Source organism: Archocentrus centrarchus, unplaced genomic scaffold (genome assembly GCF_007364275.1).
Source record: "Archocentrus centrarchus isolate MPI-CPG fArcCen1 unplaced genomic scaffold, fArcCen1 scaffold_201_ctg1, whole genome shotgun sequence".
NCBI classification, from domain to species: Eukaryota; Metazoa; Chordata; class Actinopteri; order Cichliformes; family Cichlidae; genus Archocentrus; species Archocentrus centrarchus.
The window spans coordinates 727-20,689 of NW_022060247.1; the positions used below are offsets into that span (position 1 = coordinate 727).

The following is a 19,963-nucleotide window of genomic DNA, read 5'->3' on the forward strand; positions in this document are numbered from 1 at the left end:
CAGCTCCTCAGCCCCGCGGCCAGATACCACCATTCTACCGTGGTTTAATCTGTCCCCGGAAATGAAATGTCTTGTTGTTTATAGTTTATGAACTGGGATAAGATCTGCGGATTTGGGTTGGAGAATCATATCACCACTGGCCTACTGACTGAAGCCCGGGATAGTCAAACTCTGGGGTCAACAGTTCATGTTCTGCACTAGACTTAACAAATGGAAACACGTTTCGCTTTCAATCTGTAAATCAGTGACCCCTGTGCATGTGTGCGGATTTTGGTGCAAAGTGACAAGGAAGTGTCAGCTGGAAATGTCACTTCAGAATAGATTTGCATCAAGCTTCAAGCTGTGTCGCCATGTCCACTGCTTGACAGACTGATGTGAGGAGGAGGAAATGTGTTGCGATTTCCTGTTTCAGCCTGCATGGCATTGAGCACAGTGGGTGCTATTTTTTTTTTTTTTTTATGTAAGACATCAACCTTCCTGTGATGATTATGACAATATTCATGATGAAATCCTAACCTTGCTAAGTTCATGAAGGTTTCATTGGAGCTTAAAAAAAAATGGAAAAGGTCAAATCCTTCAAGAAAATATTTTCTGCTAGACCTCTAAATATTTTTAAGGTTTTGAAAATGTCATACAGTTCTGGATGTTATAAGAGAATTGAATAAGCTGTGTACCAAAAAATGCAAAAATATGTATTGTAACCTTTGAACAATGACAATGATAAATATTAGTCACAGGAACTGCCGAGGGGATAAAGAATATTCCCAGTAAGGTCACAAAAAGGTCACTGAGTTCTTCTTGCAAAAACAGAGAGAAATCCTGGCTCATGCATTTCTGCTTATAGTGGTGGTGAAAATATAAGGTTTGGGGGTTTTTTTGTAAGTAAAACTTGCCTTCTGTCATAAGTCATAGAAGTCTGATGGATGCGCAATGAGGATGGTGTTTTTTTCAGGAGCAGTATGTCTTCATCCATGATGCCATTTTGGAGGCATGTCTCTGTGGCGACACCACCATTCCTGCGAGTCAGCTCCGCTCCGTCTACTACGACATGAACCGCCTGGACCCACAGACCAACTCTAGCCCCATTAAAGAGGAGTTCAGGGTGAGGAGTTATCTAATGTAATAAGATATACAGAGTGTACAAATTCCTAATGAAGCATTATCGCAAGTGCAAGACTCCATGAAAGATATTTTATGTATTTTTTTTAAATAATTTTATTGAAAAATAAACAACACAGTTCTTGATATACGTTTGAACAGATAAGGATAACATTAGCCAGGGATTTGCAGATAAATACATCTAATAAGGAGCACAAATTATAAATTTTAAGAGCTTTCTTATTAACTGCATCAGACAGATGTACTGTTCAGTTTCCTTTTGAACTGGCAAAAAAAGAGGGATTTGATTGACAAAATTTCATTTTATGTATATATTTCCCTAGAATTATAAGATTTATAACACATAATTAACATATTTTGTTTATCAACAGTCTGTGTATGAATATGTGACGCATCTCATATTGCACCAGTGAGGGTTATATGAGATGCCCCTCCCCTTTAAGTTTCATCCCAGTCACTTCAGGGGAATCAGAGCTATTGCTAATGTAACTGATTAAAGAATTGCATTGTTAATTACCATATTGGGAGATAATTAGCACACTCAAAACCCAAGTGCCTACCTTCCTGCGTCAGTATGACACCATGTAATTCTGCTTCAATCTCAAAGACGCTTAATATGGTGACTCCCACGCTGCGGGTGGAAGACTGCAGCATCGCCCTGCTGCCTAGGAACCACGAGAAGAACCGCTGCATGGACGTCCTGCCTCCAGATCGCTGCCTCCCCTTTCTGATCACCATCGATGGCGAGAGCTCCAATTACATCAACGCCGCCCTGATGGATGTAAGAGTCAAACATTTCAGACTTAAAGCCCGGCTGCCTGAATTCCAGTTCAGATAATCTTGCTAAGTTCATCACTGTAATTTTAAAGTGGTAAATTAGCACTGAGTCATGAGGTGGGAAACTGCAGCTGCCTCGTTCTGTGAACTGAAACTTTCAAATGTTGCTTGTCTTGTCAAACAGTAATTGCTGATTTGAAAGCAGATATTTTGCATTTGTTTGTAGAATTATGAGCTCCGAACATGTTGGTATTTCAGCCTGTTTTACAATGCAGATTTATATGTGTGACTTTTTAAGTGTTGCTGATGTTTTAGGGACCCATTTCCAGCTGTCAATGCATTTAAAAAAAAAAAAAGATCTTAATTGAAAGTGCCAGTAAGTGTTTTTAATGTGTAAGAAAAGTAGTTGAGAGCAGGTTGGTGGGATATTAGATGTTTGGTACAGTATATAGATTATTTTAAGCCAGCATTCGAAAGACTTGCCATCTTGACTTGAAATTTGCTCATGGAGACACTTAACTTGGATGAAAGCCATCCAGGACTTACTGGATGTGAGTTGAAATTTGCTCCCACAGAGTTAAAAACTTAACATCTCTGTATTGCTGTCATTTAATTATCTGTGGTTAACCACTTATCTCTCAGTATCTAAGATACACCAAAGGGAAACAATCAAAAATGCTATGTATAGCAGTTTTCAAGAGGACCTAACAAAGAACACCTTGACAAGGCACATGCTCGCTGATGGACTTTTTGGCTCTTGCTGGTATTGAGCAGGTGACCTTTCAGGTACAGGATTGTCTCATTGCCCACTGGGCTACATTTGGGAGCCAGAAACCACAGTAAAAGTGCACTGTCTTAATATAATCTCCCTAGACATGGAATCTCCATTAGAAAACTGCGCTAAGCAGGAGGCGAGCTGAGAGATGGAGGTCGTTTTAGAAACGGTTATAGGTTTATTCTTGTTGCACAAAAACACGCACAAACTCTATTCAGCATCAGCGCTTTCTTTTTCTTCTTCTTCCAGAGTTACAAGCAGCCCTCTGCATTCATAGTGACACAGCACCCATTGCCAAACACAGTAAAGGACTTCTGGAGACTGGTGCTGGATTACCATTGCACATCCATAGTAATGCTCAATGACGTCGACCCAGCACAGGTAAACCCGACCCAATACATTTGCTCAAATAAACAACGTCCAAATAAATTCTTCCAGAGATATTAAAAGAATTTCACTCTAACAAATGAGGCATGAGTTTTTCCATGAGAAATGTTGTAAAAGTTGCACAAAAGGGCACTGATGGGAACAGATTGAGAGAAAGATTGCATTTTATTTAGATCACGTATAAACCCAGGGAAACCCCAGGGGATGTGTCAGTGTTAGACACTATATATTTGTATCTATACTGAATATGCTTGAAATAAGGTATATACTGCAGAGTCAAAGAGGGCTTGCTATAAAAGTAGATGGAGAAAAGCAGGCCTGTGGAAGAGACACTCCAGATTTCTCAGCCCGAGGCTCTGTCATAACACCCGGGGATCAAAGCCTGAAGCCAGGCTGCTCTCCCCATCCAAATCCCCTTTCCCTAGGTGACTGACTGCCTGGCTGACTGGCTGGATAGAAAAGGCCTTTCATTCAATATTCTCACTGTAGCCAGCCCGTCAGCAAGCCAAGAAAGCCGCGCAGGTGGGAAAAGGTGGGTGGGTGGGGATGCGGGGGTATAGATGGAGCCGAGAGAGGTTTACCATCTTCTCCATCAACATCTTTGTTTTTGCATCTGTTGAATTTGTCAAGTTTTGATGGGCTCTAAAAGCAAGCCGCAAAGTGGTGCTTAGGCTGCCACACAGACAGCATATGTGCTTCTGCTTTTGCGTATTGAAGACAGAAAGTGAGCGAATATTTCCACATCCGTCTGCAAGCCAGTTTTCAGGCCTGTCGTTTGCATTTTTTCGAGAGAGTCCTTCCCCCCGCCTTGATTGTTTATGACTGTGACATGCCTTTGTGACATGACATGTCTGTCGATGTAGAACGTGGCCATCTGTGTGTAAGCTTCCATTTGTCTGATTTAGAGCTGTGAGGCTGGTGACGCGCTCCACAGGTGCAAGTTCTTAACTGAGCTCTCGTAAAGGACTGAAAATTGGGGGGAGGGGGCGTTTACTGCTTTTATGAGGCTGTCCCGGGGCTTTACCTCTCAGTGCACAAGAGCAGTTAGTCTTGTTATTGATAACTGCCTCTTAATACTTTTAATTAGAGTTATAGCTCCTGATTGTTTTGGGGGGTTTTTTTTGGCTACAATCTATTGACTGAATATTAATTGATCAATCTTGTATTGCAAATCCCAGCAAAACGTGCTTTATCTGACTCTAAAATAGCATTTGTTTATTTATTTTACAATTACAGATCAAAAACCTTTGAGACAGTGCCAAAAATAACAGTACCCATACCCAAATTCAGTCCATCTCTTGTCCAGGGTTAGTTCCTCGTGCACCCCTGCACCCCTTCCAGGACTACTGGCATCTTTACATCAGCCCCTGGAAGTCCTGCTTTGAGATGTGCTTACATCTTTGCATCTGCGATTTTACCACAGACCTTAAATTTGTGAAGAGACCATTCTTCTGTGTCAAGATGGCCAAATTTTGTCCACAATAACCATCGCTGATAAGAGCTGGATTTCTAACTATGTCCCAAAGACCAAACAGTCGTTTTCAGAGAGAGTCCACAGTGCCCCAGCCTAAAGGTTGAGCGTCAACTTAGGAGCAGGACCAGGAGCATACTCTCTTTTTACATATACAGGGTTTGGTACCATAAATGTCTCCCCCAGGGTCAGGGAGAGGCATCTGAGTGGGGTTATTGTTAGAGCACCCTAGTGGTCATAGCATGACACTATTGGTCCACTCGCATTGCATTGAAAAGGAAAGAGATTTTTGGCCACATCAACACTATCTTCGCTCAGTATCCACCTTACTTGCCAGATTTTTCCAGATTTGCCTCCCTGTGACTTTGCCTGCTTCCCCAGAATTCAAGTTGAATGAACACTGGAGGAGATCCAGAACACACTGTAGACACACAAGTGCAGCTGTTCAGAATGACACTTCCACAGTGATCTAAAAGCAGCATCAATGCTAGAATTGGTGCACAGCTACCCAAGGAGACAGCCTTGAAGGGAGATGGGTGTGGTTTTTGCTTCTTTATGCCACAAAACCTTTTAACTGCACAGTTTATTTAGCTGAAAATAATGTACACTATGTTGCCAAAAGTATTCACTCATGCATCCAAATCACTGAATTCACGTGTTCCACTCAATTCCATGGCCACAGATATATAAAGCTAAGTTACCTAGGCAAGCAGACTGTTTCTACAAGCATTTGTGAAAGAATGGGTCACTCAGGAGCTGTGCAACAAGTCCAGTAGTGAAATTTCCTCATTACTAAATACGCCACAGTCAACCGTTAGTGGTATTATGACAAAATGAAAGCGATTGGGAATGGCAGCAACTGTGCCACAAAGTGGTAGGCCATGTAAAATCACAGTGTGGTCAGCAGATGCTGAAGTGCGTAGTGCGCAGAGGTCGCCAACTTTCTGCAGATTCAGTTGCTATAGAGCTCCAAACTTCATGTGGCCTTAAGATTAGCTCAAGAACAGTGTGTAGAGAGCTTTGTGGAATGGGTTTCCATGGCCGAGCAGCTGCACCCAAGCCTACGTCACCAAGTGCATCGGATTCAGTGGTGTAAAGTACACCGCCACTGGACTCTCGAGCAGTGGAGACATGTTCTCTAGTGTGATGACTCACACTTTTATGTCTGGCAATCTGATGGATGAGTCTGGGTTTGGTGGTTGCCAGGAGAACGGTACTTGTCTGACTGCATTGTGCTAAGTGTAAATTTGGTGGAAGGGAGATTATGGTGTGGGGTTGTTTTTCAGGAGTTGGGCTCGGCCCCTTAGTTCCAGTGAAAGGAACTCTTAATGCTTCAGCATACCGAGACATTTTGGACAATTTCATGCTCCCAACTTTGTGGGATCGCCCCTTCCTGTTCCAACATGAACAAAGCAAGGTCCATAAAGACATGGATGACTGGCCTGCACAGAGTCCTCACCTCAACCTGATAGAACACCTTTAGAATGAATTAGAGCAGAGACTGTGAGCCAGGCCTTCTTGTCCAACATCAGTGTCTGACCTAACAAATGCACTTCTGGAAAAATTGTCAAATTCCCATAAACACGCTCCTAAACCTTGTGGAAAGCCTTCCCAGAAGAGCTGAAGCTGTTATAGCTGCAAAGGGTGGGCTGACGACTTGTTAAACCCTTTGGATTAAGAATGGGATGCCACTCAAATTCATATGCGTGTGAAGGCAGATTAGTGAATACTTTTGGCAATATAGTGTATATCACAAGGATACCATATTTCTGTTGAAGTGGATGAATTTGTCAGGTTTGTTGGTGTGAAATTTTACCCACTTGAAGAGGTCATAGGAATGTACCAAAAAAATAGGACAGGAACAATTCACTCTTTCATCAAAATACTGGCCATGAATTATCTTTCCATCAGTCATTCTTTTGATGAACTTGCCTTTTATTACATTTTCCTTCTTAGAGATGGCTCGAATTTAAAAAAAAACAAACTGCTTTTAAGGAACAAAGAATGTGCATGCTTTCTAAAAAGGGAAAAAGAATTATCCAAGATTTTGAGAAATTTCTGATTTGTTGAACAAAGTGTTAGTTGATTGGGACACATCTGTGTTTAGTTTTGTAATATGAAAATATATTTAATTTTTTTTTATTGAATGTTCTCAGATGAAAACAAAATTCAATTTTAGAGAAGTACTTCTTAGTGATTGAATTCACCTCTTTTCACTCTGCCTATTGTACCATATCATATGTGTCTTCTGACATCTTTAATTTTTTTTTAGCATGTGTATAAAAGTAATTGACATCAGTGTCTCTGTTTTTAGTCAGTATACTTTGGATCTGAAACTAATAATTCGCCTTCCGTGTTCGTGTGTGTTTCCCTGTTTTGATTTGTCTGTGTGCTGTTGTACCTGCATTTTTCTGCGTGTGTGCGTGTGTGTGTGTGTGTGTGTGCACATCCCTGTTTGGTTTAGTTGTGTCCACAGTACTGGCCAGAAAACGGAGTCCACCGCCATGGACCCATCCAGGTGGAGTTTGTCTCTGCTGATCTGGAGGAGGACATCATCAGCAGAATATTCCGGATCTACAATGCAGCTCGGGTACGGTAACACAAAATGGACAAGCTACAAATAAAAAAAAAAAGCATTTTGTGTGATCAGGCTGACATGTAGTTTTTCTGCTTTGCTGCACATTTCTTTTGTAACTTTTGAAAACTTGTTTGTCTTCCCTGCTGTGAAGCCAATTTATTCTGTGACTGCACACCTCACACATCCCACTCATACGCCGGCCTGTCCGTTCAAGCTGTGCAGAGGCAGAGTCATTGTGTTCTTTAACTATGCCACTGCACCAGTGACTGGATGGAGGTGTGATTGCCACAAGTTAATTGTCTCTTAGACAGCCTAGAAATTTTCCACATGTAGTTTTAAAAAGCAGAAAACAGGCTCCCCCCCCCCCATCAATTAACACGTTCTAGGCTGAACAAGAGCACTGTGATGTTGAACAAGAGTTGTTTCATAAAAATTACACATTTCTTACTTATAAGTGGAATCTAGCTGAAGTGTAATACACAAGTGATCATTTTATTAAAGATCGTTTCATTTTAATTATTTTTAAGAGAGACCAAAACTAAATAATTCCACGTAAAAAAATAAATACATTTGCTTTTCTTTGGTACCTCTTCATGTTGTTGCCCCTTAGATTTATCTTGAAGCCCTTGGGGTGAGTCAGAGAGGTCCTCAGTGAGAACCTTTTATATTAAGCTACTAATAAAGGAATAGTTCTTATAAAAAAATTAAAAAATAAAAGCAGGTGACAGCATGTTTTTTTTGTTTGTTTTTGCATTTTAAATTTCATATTTGAGTTAAGTAACACAAATCTAGTTCACTTTACCTGCATTTTACTGGACTTGAGAGAGAACCCTTAAAGGGAGCTATTTCACAACTGAGTATGTATTGACCCTTTAACTTTGAGCTACCAGACATCACTCCACAGAAAGGAACCTGACCCACGCCGGCATCACCTGCCGTCACCTGTGTAAGCTCTTTATCCCAACAGCCTGCTCTCGTCAATAATCGCCCCTCATATTAACGTGCTGTAACATCCTCTGGCCGGCAGAGGCACCTGCAGCATGTTAAGTGCACTACAAGCTAATCACACATGATCACAGACAAGTGTTATTGATCGATATGTCTGAGTGTGATTTAGAGTGTCTGTATCCTAGATTGCTTAACTATCTGTCTCTGGCAGCAACTGTGCTCATCTGTCACCCTGTCGTATCTGCACGTTTATCTCCTCAGCGACTCCTCGTGCCTGTTAACCATCTCTATCAAGCCTTGATGAGGCTTAGCTTCACCCTCCCTGCATCTTTACAGTCTGATTGCATCTTTACACCCCACTGCCACCCCCATATGTGTGTTAACCTGGGATAACCACTGTGTTCTTCCCCTCTAGCCTCAGGATGGCTACCGGATGGTGCAGCAGTTCCAGTTCCTGGGTTGGCCCATGTACAGAGACACGCCCATGTCCAAACGCTCCTTCCTCAAACTCATTCGACAGGTGGACAAGTGGCAGGAGGAGTACGATGGGGGAGAGGGACGTACTGTGGTCCACTGTCTGTAAGTTTCCAACTTCATTCACTGGTGGTATTAAAAATGAAACATCTCCACCTACTGACTGAAAACCTTTACTGCATCAAAACGCTCCTCAGCGCCTCTGTGAGCTTTAATTACCAGCACTGGATTTCCTTTTAAAGCAAATTTTTTTTAAAGCCTTCTTAAATTACATTTAAATTTTGAATGCTCTGCTTTTTTCTCACAACAATAGAAACGGAGGCGGCCGCAGTGGGACATTCTGTGCCATCAGCATTGTGTGCGAGATGCTTCAGCACCAGCGATCTGTGGATGTTTTCCACGCTGTCAAGACACTGAGGAATAATAAGCCCAACATGGTGGACCTACTGGTGAGGAGCGCTGCAGGAGAAATCTAAGAATATTTTGAACTTTTTATCAGATGCCTCTCCTCTGCAATGTGGCATCACCAAACCAGAAGTAGTGATGTGTTTTTATTGAAAAAGTTGAGGTATTAATCAGTTGGCTGCAGTTTTAAGTCATCTGCAACTTCATTTTGCAAAGCTAGCTAGTGGGCCATATGGACCCTTTGAATGGCTAGTTCTGGCCCATGGGCTCAATATAAGTTGTAACAAGTTGTCAAAATTTAGTTCTACAATTTTGACATCTTCTGCACATCAGTGGAAGCCAACAGAACACTCAAAAATCAAGAAGTCGTACTAAAAACACTCAGCTCTGGACCGTATTAAATGAACTCATATTTATTTAAATGTTTTCCGCAAGTGGAAAAGGAAGCGATGCGTTATGCTGCTGCCTGTTGCAAGTTTTAAGAAGTAGAAGTATGTGACAGTTTGCTCTGCTGCTGAAGATTGTGATGTCATGATTAGGGGTCCGTATATCTGCATCTGTGATGTGTGCTCATGAGTGACAAGAAATAAAGGCAATACCTTCTCATTCCTTTGCAGGTGTTAATTAATTTTTATTATTTTGGTCCAGAACTAAGATTCTTTGATGTGCTGAAATCAGCTGCTTTATTTATAGTTATATTAATGGCTTTTTTTTTTAAAGTGAGAGGATTTAAATGGCATGATTGTCAAACACCAGGCTTTCTGGAGACAGAAAACCCCCAGAGGGTTTGTGGTATTCATTTATCACATAGGAGACCTCGGGCATGAGAATATTCCCAGCTTAGGTATACTGTATATCACTGATGGGAATGAAAAGGGGTTCATTAGAAGTCCTGTTGCTTTTCGGGTCGATCTGACCAACTCTTGCACATCTCTAATACTTGTGTCTTCTTCTTTCCTCCTAGGACCAGTACAAGTTTTGCTATGAAGTGGCACTGGAGTACTTGAACTCTGGGTAACTCGGAGCTACTGCGGCCACCAGGAATTCTTTATTCGGGACAGTACAGACGACTGCGGCTCACATGTGTGCATTATGCTAAGAGTGTGTGTTACCGACCTGACAGGAGTGACGTGCACACATGACCTCCTTTGACCAGCTCTCTTCCCTCTTCTTCTTCTTCTTGATCTAGATGGGAAAGTTAGCAGAGTTGTACAGTGTTAAATATCACAGAATGTTTCAGTCACTACAAGCTAAGGAAGCCAGCAGAGGTACAATGAGTTATTTTTTTTCCCTCTGCAGTGAGCAGCCTTCTCTCTGGATCCCTATTTTTCTCTGTCTCTGCCTGTAGTCCCGTGGTTGTTGCCTTGATCCTCACTGGACGACAAGCATTGAAAAATCTCCAGTTTTCCATGGAATGCGATACACTGTACATAATGTAATGTGTCCATTTTACTCTCTCCGATTTCTGTTTCACGCAGTTCATTATTAAGTCATTAAATGCAGGAGCTCACAGCCTAAATGTTACTAAATGTCCTGTAAATTTATGACTTCCAGATGACTATTGCTTCACACTGTATGTTGAGGACAGCTGGCTCACATTTTGCTTACCTTATTTCCTGTGCAGGGATCCAAAGCTTTATTTGCACTTCCATTGAATTCTTGTTGTGCATATTGTACATATTTCTGTAGATTATTTATTCGCGGTATGTACTTTTTTTGTGACTCGCAAGTAAGTGACAATCATATGTTCTATAGGTTTGGTTTATTGACTGTATTGTGTGCTTTTTTTTCAGTCATCTTGTATGACAGAGCAATTCCATTGTAAAAAAACAAACAAAAAAAAAAGATTATATAAATGTATCTACAATATAAATGGTTGATTATCTATTTTTGCCTCGTTTCTGAAGGGAGGGGAAGGTGGAATTAGGGGAACATCTGTTGGAGAGATGAGGAAACTACAGGTGCTAGCCACTGTTAGCTTTTTATGAATTTCTTTATTATTACAGTGATGATTTATCTTGACTCACTTATAGATTTTTTTTTCAGCTTAAAGCTTTTTTTTTTTTTAATCAGCTTCATGACCAATAAGATGCTTTGTTTGGTTTCGGGCAAATAGAAAACACCCATAAGGTTTCAGAGGAAAACATTCAGCAAAGATTTAATAGTTAATAAGCTAATTATTGTGCTCATTTTCACAGGCATCTCTAAAATGCTTTTATTAACAAGACAGTTATATTTTGGGAATCTTTATATACATTAATATACTGTGTATACAAAATAAGGATTATTTAAAGCCCTTTTTTCACACACACACATCAGCTGTGACAAAACACTGGGAAAGTTTGCATTTCTTTATTCTAATATGAACTACTGTCCTGTAAATTCATGGTATTTAAAATAAAACCAGGTTGCTCTGGATTTGGGGTGATATAATTTTTATATACTTACAGTGCTTTACAAATTTATTAGACCACCGGTCATTAAAAACAAGAAAACTTGGTCCAAACATGTTCAAAAGTAAAAAAGAAAAAACTGAATTAGCATTTTTATACCCAAATTTGAGCCGTCACACTGGCTCACTGCTTTGAGATGTCAGAAATTAATCAAGCACAACATTCAATCACTGAAACACATTTTTCTGCTCAGGAAGAAAGTAGACACAAAAACTGCAACATTTTTTGTAAAGTAAAGTAAAATGAAAGCGATCAAAACAGCTTTGCAAAATCTTGTTTAACCTACATCTGTTGATATGCAGTCCTGTGCAAAAGACTCACACCACGACTCATTTCTTTATATTTTGCTGAGAAAATGGGAAATACCTCCAGTGATTTATAAATGAAAATACAGTACAGAAGGCGAAAACAGAGTTTGTACAATTTTATTGTGTTTGAAAGTCAATATTTGGTGTGACCACCTTTATTCTTCAACACAGCCTGAACTCTCTTTGCCAGCTTTCTTGTCATTTTTTTTAAGTAGTCTTCAGTAAAAGTTCTCCTGGCTTCTTGAAGGACATTCAAAGATGATCTTTGTATGTCGGCTGTTTTTTGTTCAGTTCTCTGCCAAGATGATCCCACACGGCTTCAATAATGCTGAGGGCCAGGCTCTGGGGAGGCCAATACATGACTGAAAGTGTTCATTACGCTCTCAGACTGCAGACTTACTTGTGGATCCTAGGATACTTAAGAGTAGAATGGGAGACAGAGGCTTCAACCCTCTTCTGTGGAACCAGCTCCCAGTTTAGATTTGGGAGACAGGCACCCTCTTTATTTTTAAGATTAGGTTTAAAACTTTCCTTTATGATAAAGCTTATAGTTAGGGCTGGATCAGGTAACCCTGAACCCTCCTATATTTAATCATTAGTTATTTTTAATCTCTGCCTTCCACAGCAGAGATTTCTTCCTTTTGAAAGGGAGTTTTTCCTTCCCACTGTTGCCAAGTGCTTCATCATATGGAGTCTTATTGTTGGGGTTTTCTCTATATTACTGTGGGGTCTTTACCTTACAATATAAAGCACTTTGAGATCAGTGTTGTTGTGATTTGGCACAATATAAATAAAATTGAATTGAATTTTCTATCCAGGTATGCTATTACTGCATTGTCAGTGTGTTTGGGATCATTTTCATGCTGAAAAATCAAGCTAAGCAGATGGTATTTTGTGGTGAATCAAAATCTGACAGTACTTTTCAGCAGTCATAATTCCATCAATTTTGAAAATATACTCACTGTTGTACTTCTCTCCTGACCTCCTTTGTGCATATTGACAATGATTTGTCAAATCTGGATTCATCACTCCATGAGACCTGTTGCCACAGATTTTCAGTTCAGCTGTGGAGTGTTTTCTCCCCCGTTTCCCTTCTTTAAGTCAGCCACCCTTCAACTGTTCACTGATGCAGATGCATCTCTCAGGTCAGGTCTTTGTCTTTGTTATTTCCTATTTCTTAAGGGCTTTCAGATACTGTTCATCTGCTGTAGGTAGGTTTTTAGGGCTGCCACTCCCTCTTTTGTCCTCCGGTTGTCCAGTTACTCAAATCTATGCACCATGACACACTGTACACCATGCCAAGATATGGCTAGCAGTCCTCTGGGAATCATCTTGTTGGTGCAATACTACTGTGTTTTTGTGGCAGGCTGCTAGAATGCCTTAAGATACAATTTAAAATTGGTGAACAAGTGGTTCATCTCTTGAGTTGGGTGCCTTTTTATGCTTGAGTGATTCACAGGTCAGTTTTAAGTGGCTTAATGAACCAAAAAAAAAAAAACTCCTCTGAAAATCATCAGGTACAAGGACTGGACTGAGTTGAGTGAAAAAGCAGCCAATGTCCAAAGAAAAACTTTAAAAGACTTTCATAAAGCCTGGAGAACTATTGCTAAAGACAACTTTTTAAAAAAATGACAAAGTCTGGATCCTTGGAAGCAAAATATAAAGAAATGGCTCAAAAAACATGTAAACATGCTATTTTAATGCAATGCAATGGCATGGATCTTTGTATTTTGTTTTTAATAGTCTAGAAATGTTCTAATTCAGCTCTGTGATGGTTATATTGTGTAGTATGTGGTGGTGCAGAAGTATGCATTAATCCCAGGTTCACAAGCCTTGACCTCGAACAAATGACTGGATTTTCTCATTTAGCACAAACTCCTTTTGAAAACGTTCTTTATGAAACATTTTACCTATGCAACAATTTGAGAAGCTGAATTCAATGTTCAAACTGTGACACTAAACTTTCAGCCTTTGTGCAACCTGATCAGCCAGAACAAACCTGAGCTTGTTTCTGTTTTAATCAAAGAGTGACCTCGAAAAGGCTTGTCAAGGATTTGCGGCAGTAAAAGCATTAAATCATATTAAGGTGGCTTTTAGAGAGTTAGTTCCTTTACTTTTAAATGTAGAAGTCTGACCATTGTGTTTGATGAAAAAGCATAATGAACAATGTTTTAGGGTGATCTATTGAAAAATGGCATTGAGAAATAAATCCATTTTTGAGAGCGGTGTTTCAAAATCTGAGGATTTGGGGGTGAGTGTCATGGACATTTCACATCTTGGATAATTCCCAGCAGAAACTCTTTGTCAGGCTTTATTCAGCTACAATGAAACGTTATTAATGTTACTGGGACAAAGTGCCGTATAAAATCTGACGACTCTTGAGCCCCAGTGTGGATTTGCACCTTCTGATTCATTTGGATCTTCCTCCCCCTAGTGGCTTCCCACAGTACTTCTCTTGAACCTTTAAAAGCCATTCATTTCTGCACATATTTGAGTGCAGTTTGTCTGAAAGGGCAGAGTGTTGTAAATAGAAAATAACTCATTCAGTTTTGGTGCAGATCCAGATCACGTTCTTTAAAATAGCCAGCCAGAGCACTGGCCTTATTGTGCCAATAGGTTAAGGTTTTTTTACATTTACCTAAACCAGACCCAAACCATTTCTATGTGGTGGTTTAAATTAGAAAAAGATTGCCTGTAATATAAAAACATCCAAATTCCAATTTCTCCAGTCCTTCCCGGCACAGTTGGAAGTACTGTACTTAATAATATGAGACCTTAAAAGCAGATACAATACTTAACTGCTCAGCAACCAATTAATCATCAGTATTACAATCTCCAGATTTTTTTTTTGTCTTAAATCAATGTAAAAGGGGAAAAGGGTCTAAGATAATGTCTTCAATGTTTTCCATTTACCACTAAAAACAAGTAATTGTCTTAATATATAACAGAAAAGGCTAAATTGTGACAATCTGATGAGTATGCATTTGGTAATTTCTTCAGTTTTGTAGTAATTTGTATTTTTAATGGACAGGACTACTAGCTGATAAGGATGCAAACATCCTAATATAATGAACCCTTATTTTTTTACTTGGGTCCAACAGGAATTTACATAATGCATCTGCAGTATATTTTATATCAAATACACAAGAAATATTGAGGAAGGACACATGACGTCTTGTCTTTAACTTTAATATAACGAGAGCTTAATTTTAGTCAGTCCACCATCGCGCCAAGCTTTCATCAGAATGGACTTTGAAAGGTTTAATGTGATATAAAGTATCTCTGCAAACAACTTTAGATTTGAAGGAACATGAAATCTGACACTCACTTATAGTTTGCTGTAATTAACTCCCCATAGTTTTTCACAGTTTTCATGTGCCAACAACCAGTTCTACTGGAGCAGTACAAAGGCTCAGCTGAGTCTAAGTTAGGGAGACATCAGTCACTGTTCTAAAGGTGGTCAAACGAACACACATCTGCTCAGCTACCCAGATTTATCAGCCAAACTGTGTTTCTTACAGTTGTGGTTTTGGGAGTTAGGGTTAGGGTTCTATGCTCTAAGTCAAGACCATGGAAGATGTTTCTGCCAAATCATCATTAAGGTGCTGTGAACTGTTGGTAGTTCCTTCACTTTATGTAAGTCTGCATGGATACAGACTTCAAAGTGCCTGCGAGACTGCTGTCATACAGCTGAAGGTTTAAAAGTGGGGGAGTCCTTGTTTTTGGCTTCTGAAAGGTAAAAACTTTAGACTTCTTCTCCCAAAAAAGATGTATTACTCAGATACACTTGGGTAAAACTGAAACTACATGGCTTGTATAAAATTATTTGAATGACAATTTTCTTATTGAAGCTTATTTGTTTTACTCCCTGCAGTGATGTAGAAGTACAAATGAAGGTGGCTGGAGCTACAAAAGTTTCAGTTCCTTCAACCACAAGAGGTCAGTCAATGGTGCTTTAAGTTACGCTATTTCCTCTCGGCTCTTCTGAAATGCAGTTACTATAACTGAGCATACATTATGCAAACACGATGCATCTCTTGGTAATTCTACAGTTATTAGTTCCCGAAAAACAGCCTTGGCTAATGAGCAGCTCACAATATTAAAAACCCAATGCAATTTCCATGTTTCCCTCCTTCACGTACTGGAGAGTAACAAACACAAAACACAACAAGATCCCAGTTCCTAAAACATGTAATATTTGGTTTTAATTGCCTCTGCAATCACTTTTTTGGTCTCTGCATGACCCCAGCAGCTCCTCAAAGACTGTTTGTTGGAGAAGGAGGAGGAAATCTTTGGCACATCTTCATGGACGCTGAAGATCTCATCTTTTCCCTTTACAGAATGTTCCAGCTGGTCAGGGCTGCAGGCACTGTGGCACCAGAGATGGTTTCATATTTCACTGAACGAGTGCTGGTGAATTATTCCTGTGACATCCATGGAGACAAGAAAGCTGATGAGCTAGAGTGAGGAACGGAGAGAGATGGAAGAGTCTGGGGGCCACTCCTGCTACTGAGCCTGGATACGAGTGGAGCTGCTGAGAGTCCACACCAGATGCTTCCCGTGCTAATGTCCAGAGGCGAAGGCACAACATATGGAAGCATGAACATGCAAAGTAATGTATTTGGCAATTTAATAAGTAACAGTCGTCAGTGCCATTCATGGTCAAAGAAATGCATGGAAAGCCAAAAAAAAAAAAAAAAAGAGAGGTTGATTATCTTGGCCAAGGTCATAAATACACACACAAAAAGACTCAAAACAACCAAAGGGACTCAAATGACTGCATCATTAATCAAAAATGTCTCAAAATGGCAAGCAAGAGAAACAAAATCTCCACTAAGATATTTAAAAAGAGGACAGTCACACAAAAGGATACAAGGATACTCAAAGTGTCAGACACCAAAAATGACTCCAAAAAAGTCATGCATAATATCAACGGAGTGTCAAAAAGGCAAGAGATGTAAAACAACTGTAAAATGATCAAAACCACATAGTCACAGAAATGCAAATTTACTAAAAACTGCATCAAAATAGCTACATCAAGATTTAAAACAACTACAGAGATCCAAATTCAACTTTAAAGAGATACAAAGCAACAAAACAGTGTAATAGTTGTGATCCAGAGATCCAAAGTCACTACATAGAACATGCTTACCTTCTAGAAAAGTGAAAGAACTACTAAGACATACAAGACGATCACAAAGAGACACAAAAGAAGCACAGAGAGATGCAAAGCAACCACCAAGGGAGGAAAAAGGACACCTAAAATATCAAGAAAGATACAAACCACCATTAAGAGACACAAAAGAAACATAAAGATTTATAAAGAAATTGTGAAAGAAAGAAAAAAGTATCTTTAACCTAAATGTCACATAAATTTTAGGTTTTCCAAACTGGCATTTGGAAAAACAAGGTAGCTGCTGTTGATGTGTAGGCCTGCTTTTTATGGCACCACTTATCCAGGAGATGGCGATGTAGAGCAGGAAATGCTCATCAGGCAAGTCAACAGCAGCTAATGGAGGGGATGTCTTCACTCTATTTATGAAATTACCTTTAATCTTTACATGTGCCCTGATAATCACTTCATTTCAAACATGTTATTTCTTCAGAACAAACTCAAGACGATTCATAGAAAGCTGAAAAGAAGACACCAAGTTGTTTAATTTACACAGTGTTTGCCTTCTGACACTCATGATTCAGCATTTCTGCATATGTACAGTAGTTGGATAGGTGGATGTAACTAGTATATGGAATTAGAATTATGCGCACTGAATTTATGAGCATATTTTCTCACACCCAGTATCTTCTGTGCTGATGTAACAATGTAACGAATAGCCCAATGAATAATTAATCACTCTGCAATTGCCTATAAAAGATTAAGTGGTGTACTTTCTCATAATCGAGATGCTTGCAGAATTTCAGGCAAGCATCCCTCCGCATGCTTTGCTGCAGAGTTTTACACACACGCATGCACATTCACACACGCGCGCGCACAGAGTCGCATACAGGTCAAAGGGTAGCTAAAGCAACTGGAGCACAACAGCCTGTTTATATCTCCAGGGACAAGATTATTCTCTCTTTTTTCTCTCTCTCTTTCTCTCCCGCTGCCCTCATCGCTTCGTCATCCACGCCCCCTCCTTTGCTTTGCTACAGCGAATAATTGCAGAAACCGGACCGTAAATCTCTGGGAGAGCAGAAGAGGACAACTGCTTAAGTTATCCCCTCTTGACTTTCCATTCTACGTGTCTCAAGTGACAGCAACAGAGAGGCCTTCAGGTGAAAATATCAATTATCGCTGATGTACTATGAATTTGACCAAATCTAAAACTGCAGGATTTCTAACATCTTAAAATTCCTAATCCTTTTGGAGAATCGTGCAACAGCTGTTTTGAACTGTCTTCAGTGTATTTGCTTTTGATTGCAGCCCAGCGTTTTCCAAAGTGGAGCGAGCAATCAATCAGCTCAGCAAACAAAAAAAGAGCACCCCCGTTGAGCTCTCACATCTGAGGCAAATCCATATCTCATATTTCCTCCATTTTCATGCAGATGGAGGGCAGCGAGGGGAGAGTAAGATGTCTTTGCTCTCATGACACTGTTCCTATTACTCTGACAGTTTGATGTGATTGCACTGTCAGCCATCTGAGTCTGCTGGTACTGTAATATCCTTGGTTAGCGGCTAGATGAGGGAAGGCTTGTTCCTGGGCACAGACTTGCCATACATATTTCAGTAGTTTCAGACTACATATTTTAGAAGTTTCAAGCTTAGTGTCAACCCACAAGTGAATACCCTGGTTTGGTGTATGGCTGACATATTGCATCACCTTTTTTTGCTCTTTTGTTGTAGTTCCAACGAGCAGCAGTTTTTGCACACACCATATATTGTAACCTCGCTCAATGGTTTGTGATCTCACATTTTGAAGCATACATCAGAGCCAATCTAAAGAGTGCCTATTCACTTTGTGTTATTCCCACTGTAACAAATCAGCTGCATTTCAACTAGAGGGTGCTTCCAAGATACATCTCAATGAATCTGGGCCCAATTTTATTTTAGTTTTCACAAATATATTACCAATTACACACCAATCAAGCATAATATTATGACCACCTGCCTAATATTGTGTAGGTCCCCCTTTTGCTGCCAAAATAGCCCCAACCTGTCAAGGTATGGACAGGCATCAGGGAATATGTTTTCCATGAAAGGGTGTACACGGACTGCAACAATGCTTAGGTAGGTGGTATGTGTCAAAGTAGCATCCACATGGATGGCAACACCCAAGGTTTCCCAGCAGAACATTGCCTGAAGCCTCGCACTCTCTCCGCCAGCTTGCCTTCTTCCCATAGTGCATCCTGGTGCCAGGTATTCCCCAGGTAGGTGACGTACATGCACCTGGCCACGTAATGTAAAAGAAAACGTGAATTATCAGACCAGCTCACCTTCTTCCATTGTTCCATGTTTTTTCAGGGGATTTTCTTTATTGAAAGGAGCAGCAGAGAAGAAGATCTAGCAGCAGCAGCCACCTGATGGCAGTTATTTCCAACACACACAAATACTGTAGCTTCTACTTTTACATGCTGTTGCATAGCATGTTGTTGCTATCAAGGGAACGTGCCCTGAAATTAATCTCCAAAACACCAATCAGCACTCATGAGTATAATCCTAGCAGTTTATGACAAAATTGTTTTTTAATCCATCCATCCATTAATCCATATATCCAACTTTTGTTCTATTGCCTGTCTGCAATCAGGTCATGGAGCAGTCTAAGCAGAGATGCTTATACCTCCCTTTCCCTAGTCACCTCCTCCAGTTCTTCTGAGGGGAACACTGAAGTATACATAATCTCTCCAGCATGTCGATAAAAATGCTGCATCAATCCATCTGTCCGTCTCTCGCCCTACTTGTCAACAAGACATGAAAATACTTGAACTCCTGCATTTAAGACAGCAACTTATACCTAACCTGGAACCCTTTTCTAGCTGGTGCTAATTCTCCTCACTCAGCTGGAGGTTGCCACTAAATGAAACCAATAGGATCATATCATCTGCAAAAAGTAGAGAAAAGATAATGAGAGCACCAACCTGACACTGTCTGTGCCTTGTCGTTTCCTAGAAATTCTGTCCATCAGAATTATAAACTGAAGTGGTAAAAAGGGCATTACAGTTAAGGTCTAACACCCTCAGGGAATAACTCTGGGACATTCTGGATTCCTCCTTGAATTTCTATCTCATGGTGCTGAAGGGGTTTGTGAGCTGAGTGATCTCAGGTGCTATTGA

The 19,963-nt window shown here is 40.1% G+C and overlaps 1 protein-coding gene across 1 annotated transcript; it reads left to right on the plus strand.

Annotated features, from left to right (window-relative positions):
* Window positions 1–952: 952 nt before the first annotated feature.
* Window positions 953–10,819, plus strand: LOC115775597 (receptor-type tyrosine-protein phosphatase mu-like; the record flags this gene model as incomplete). Its single annotated transcript, XM_030723068.1, has 7 exons — window positions 953–1,102; window positions 1,727–1,900; window positions 2,921–3,052; window positions 7,006–7,119; window positions 8,471–8,634; window positions 8,843–8,978; window positions 9,899–10,819. Coding segments are annotated over 7 exons (924 nt in total), but the record flags the coding sequence as incomplete, so codon positions are not given.
* Window positions 10,820–19,963: the final 9,144 nt, after the last annotated feature.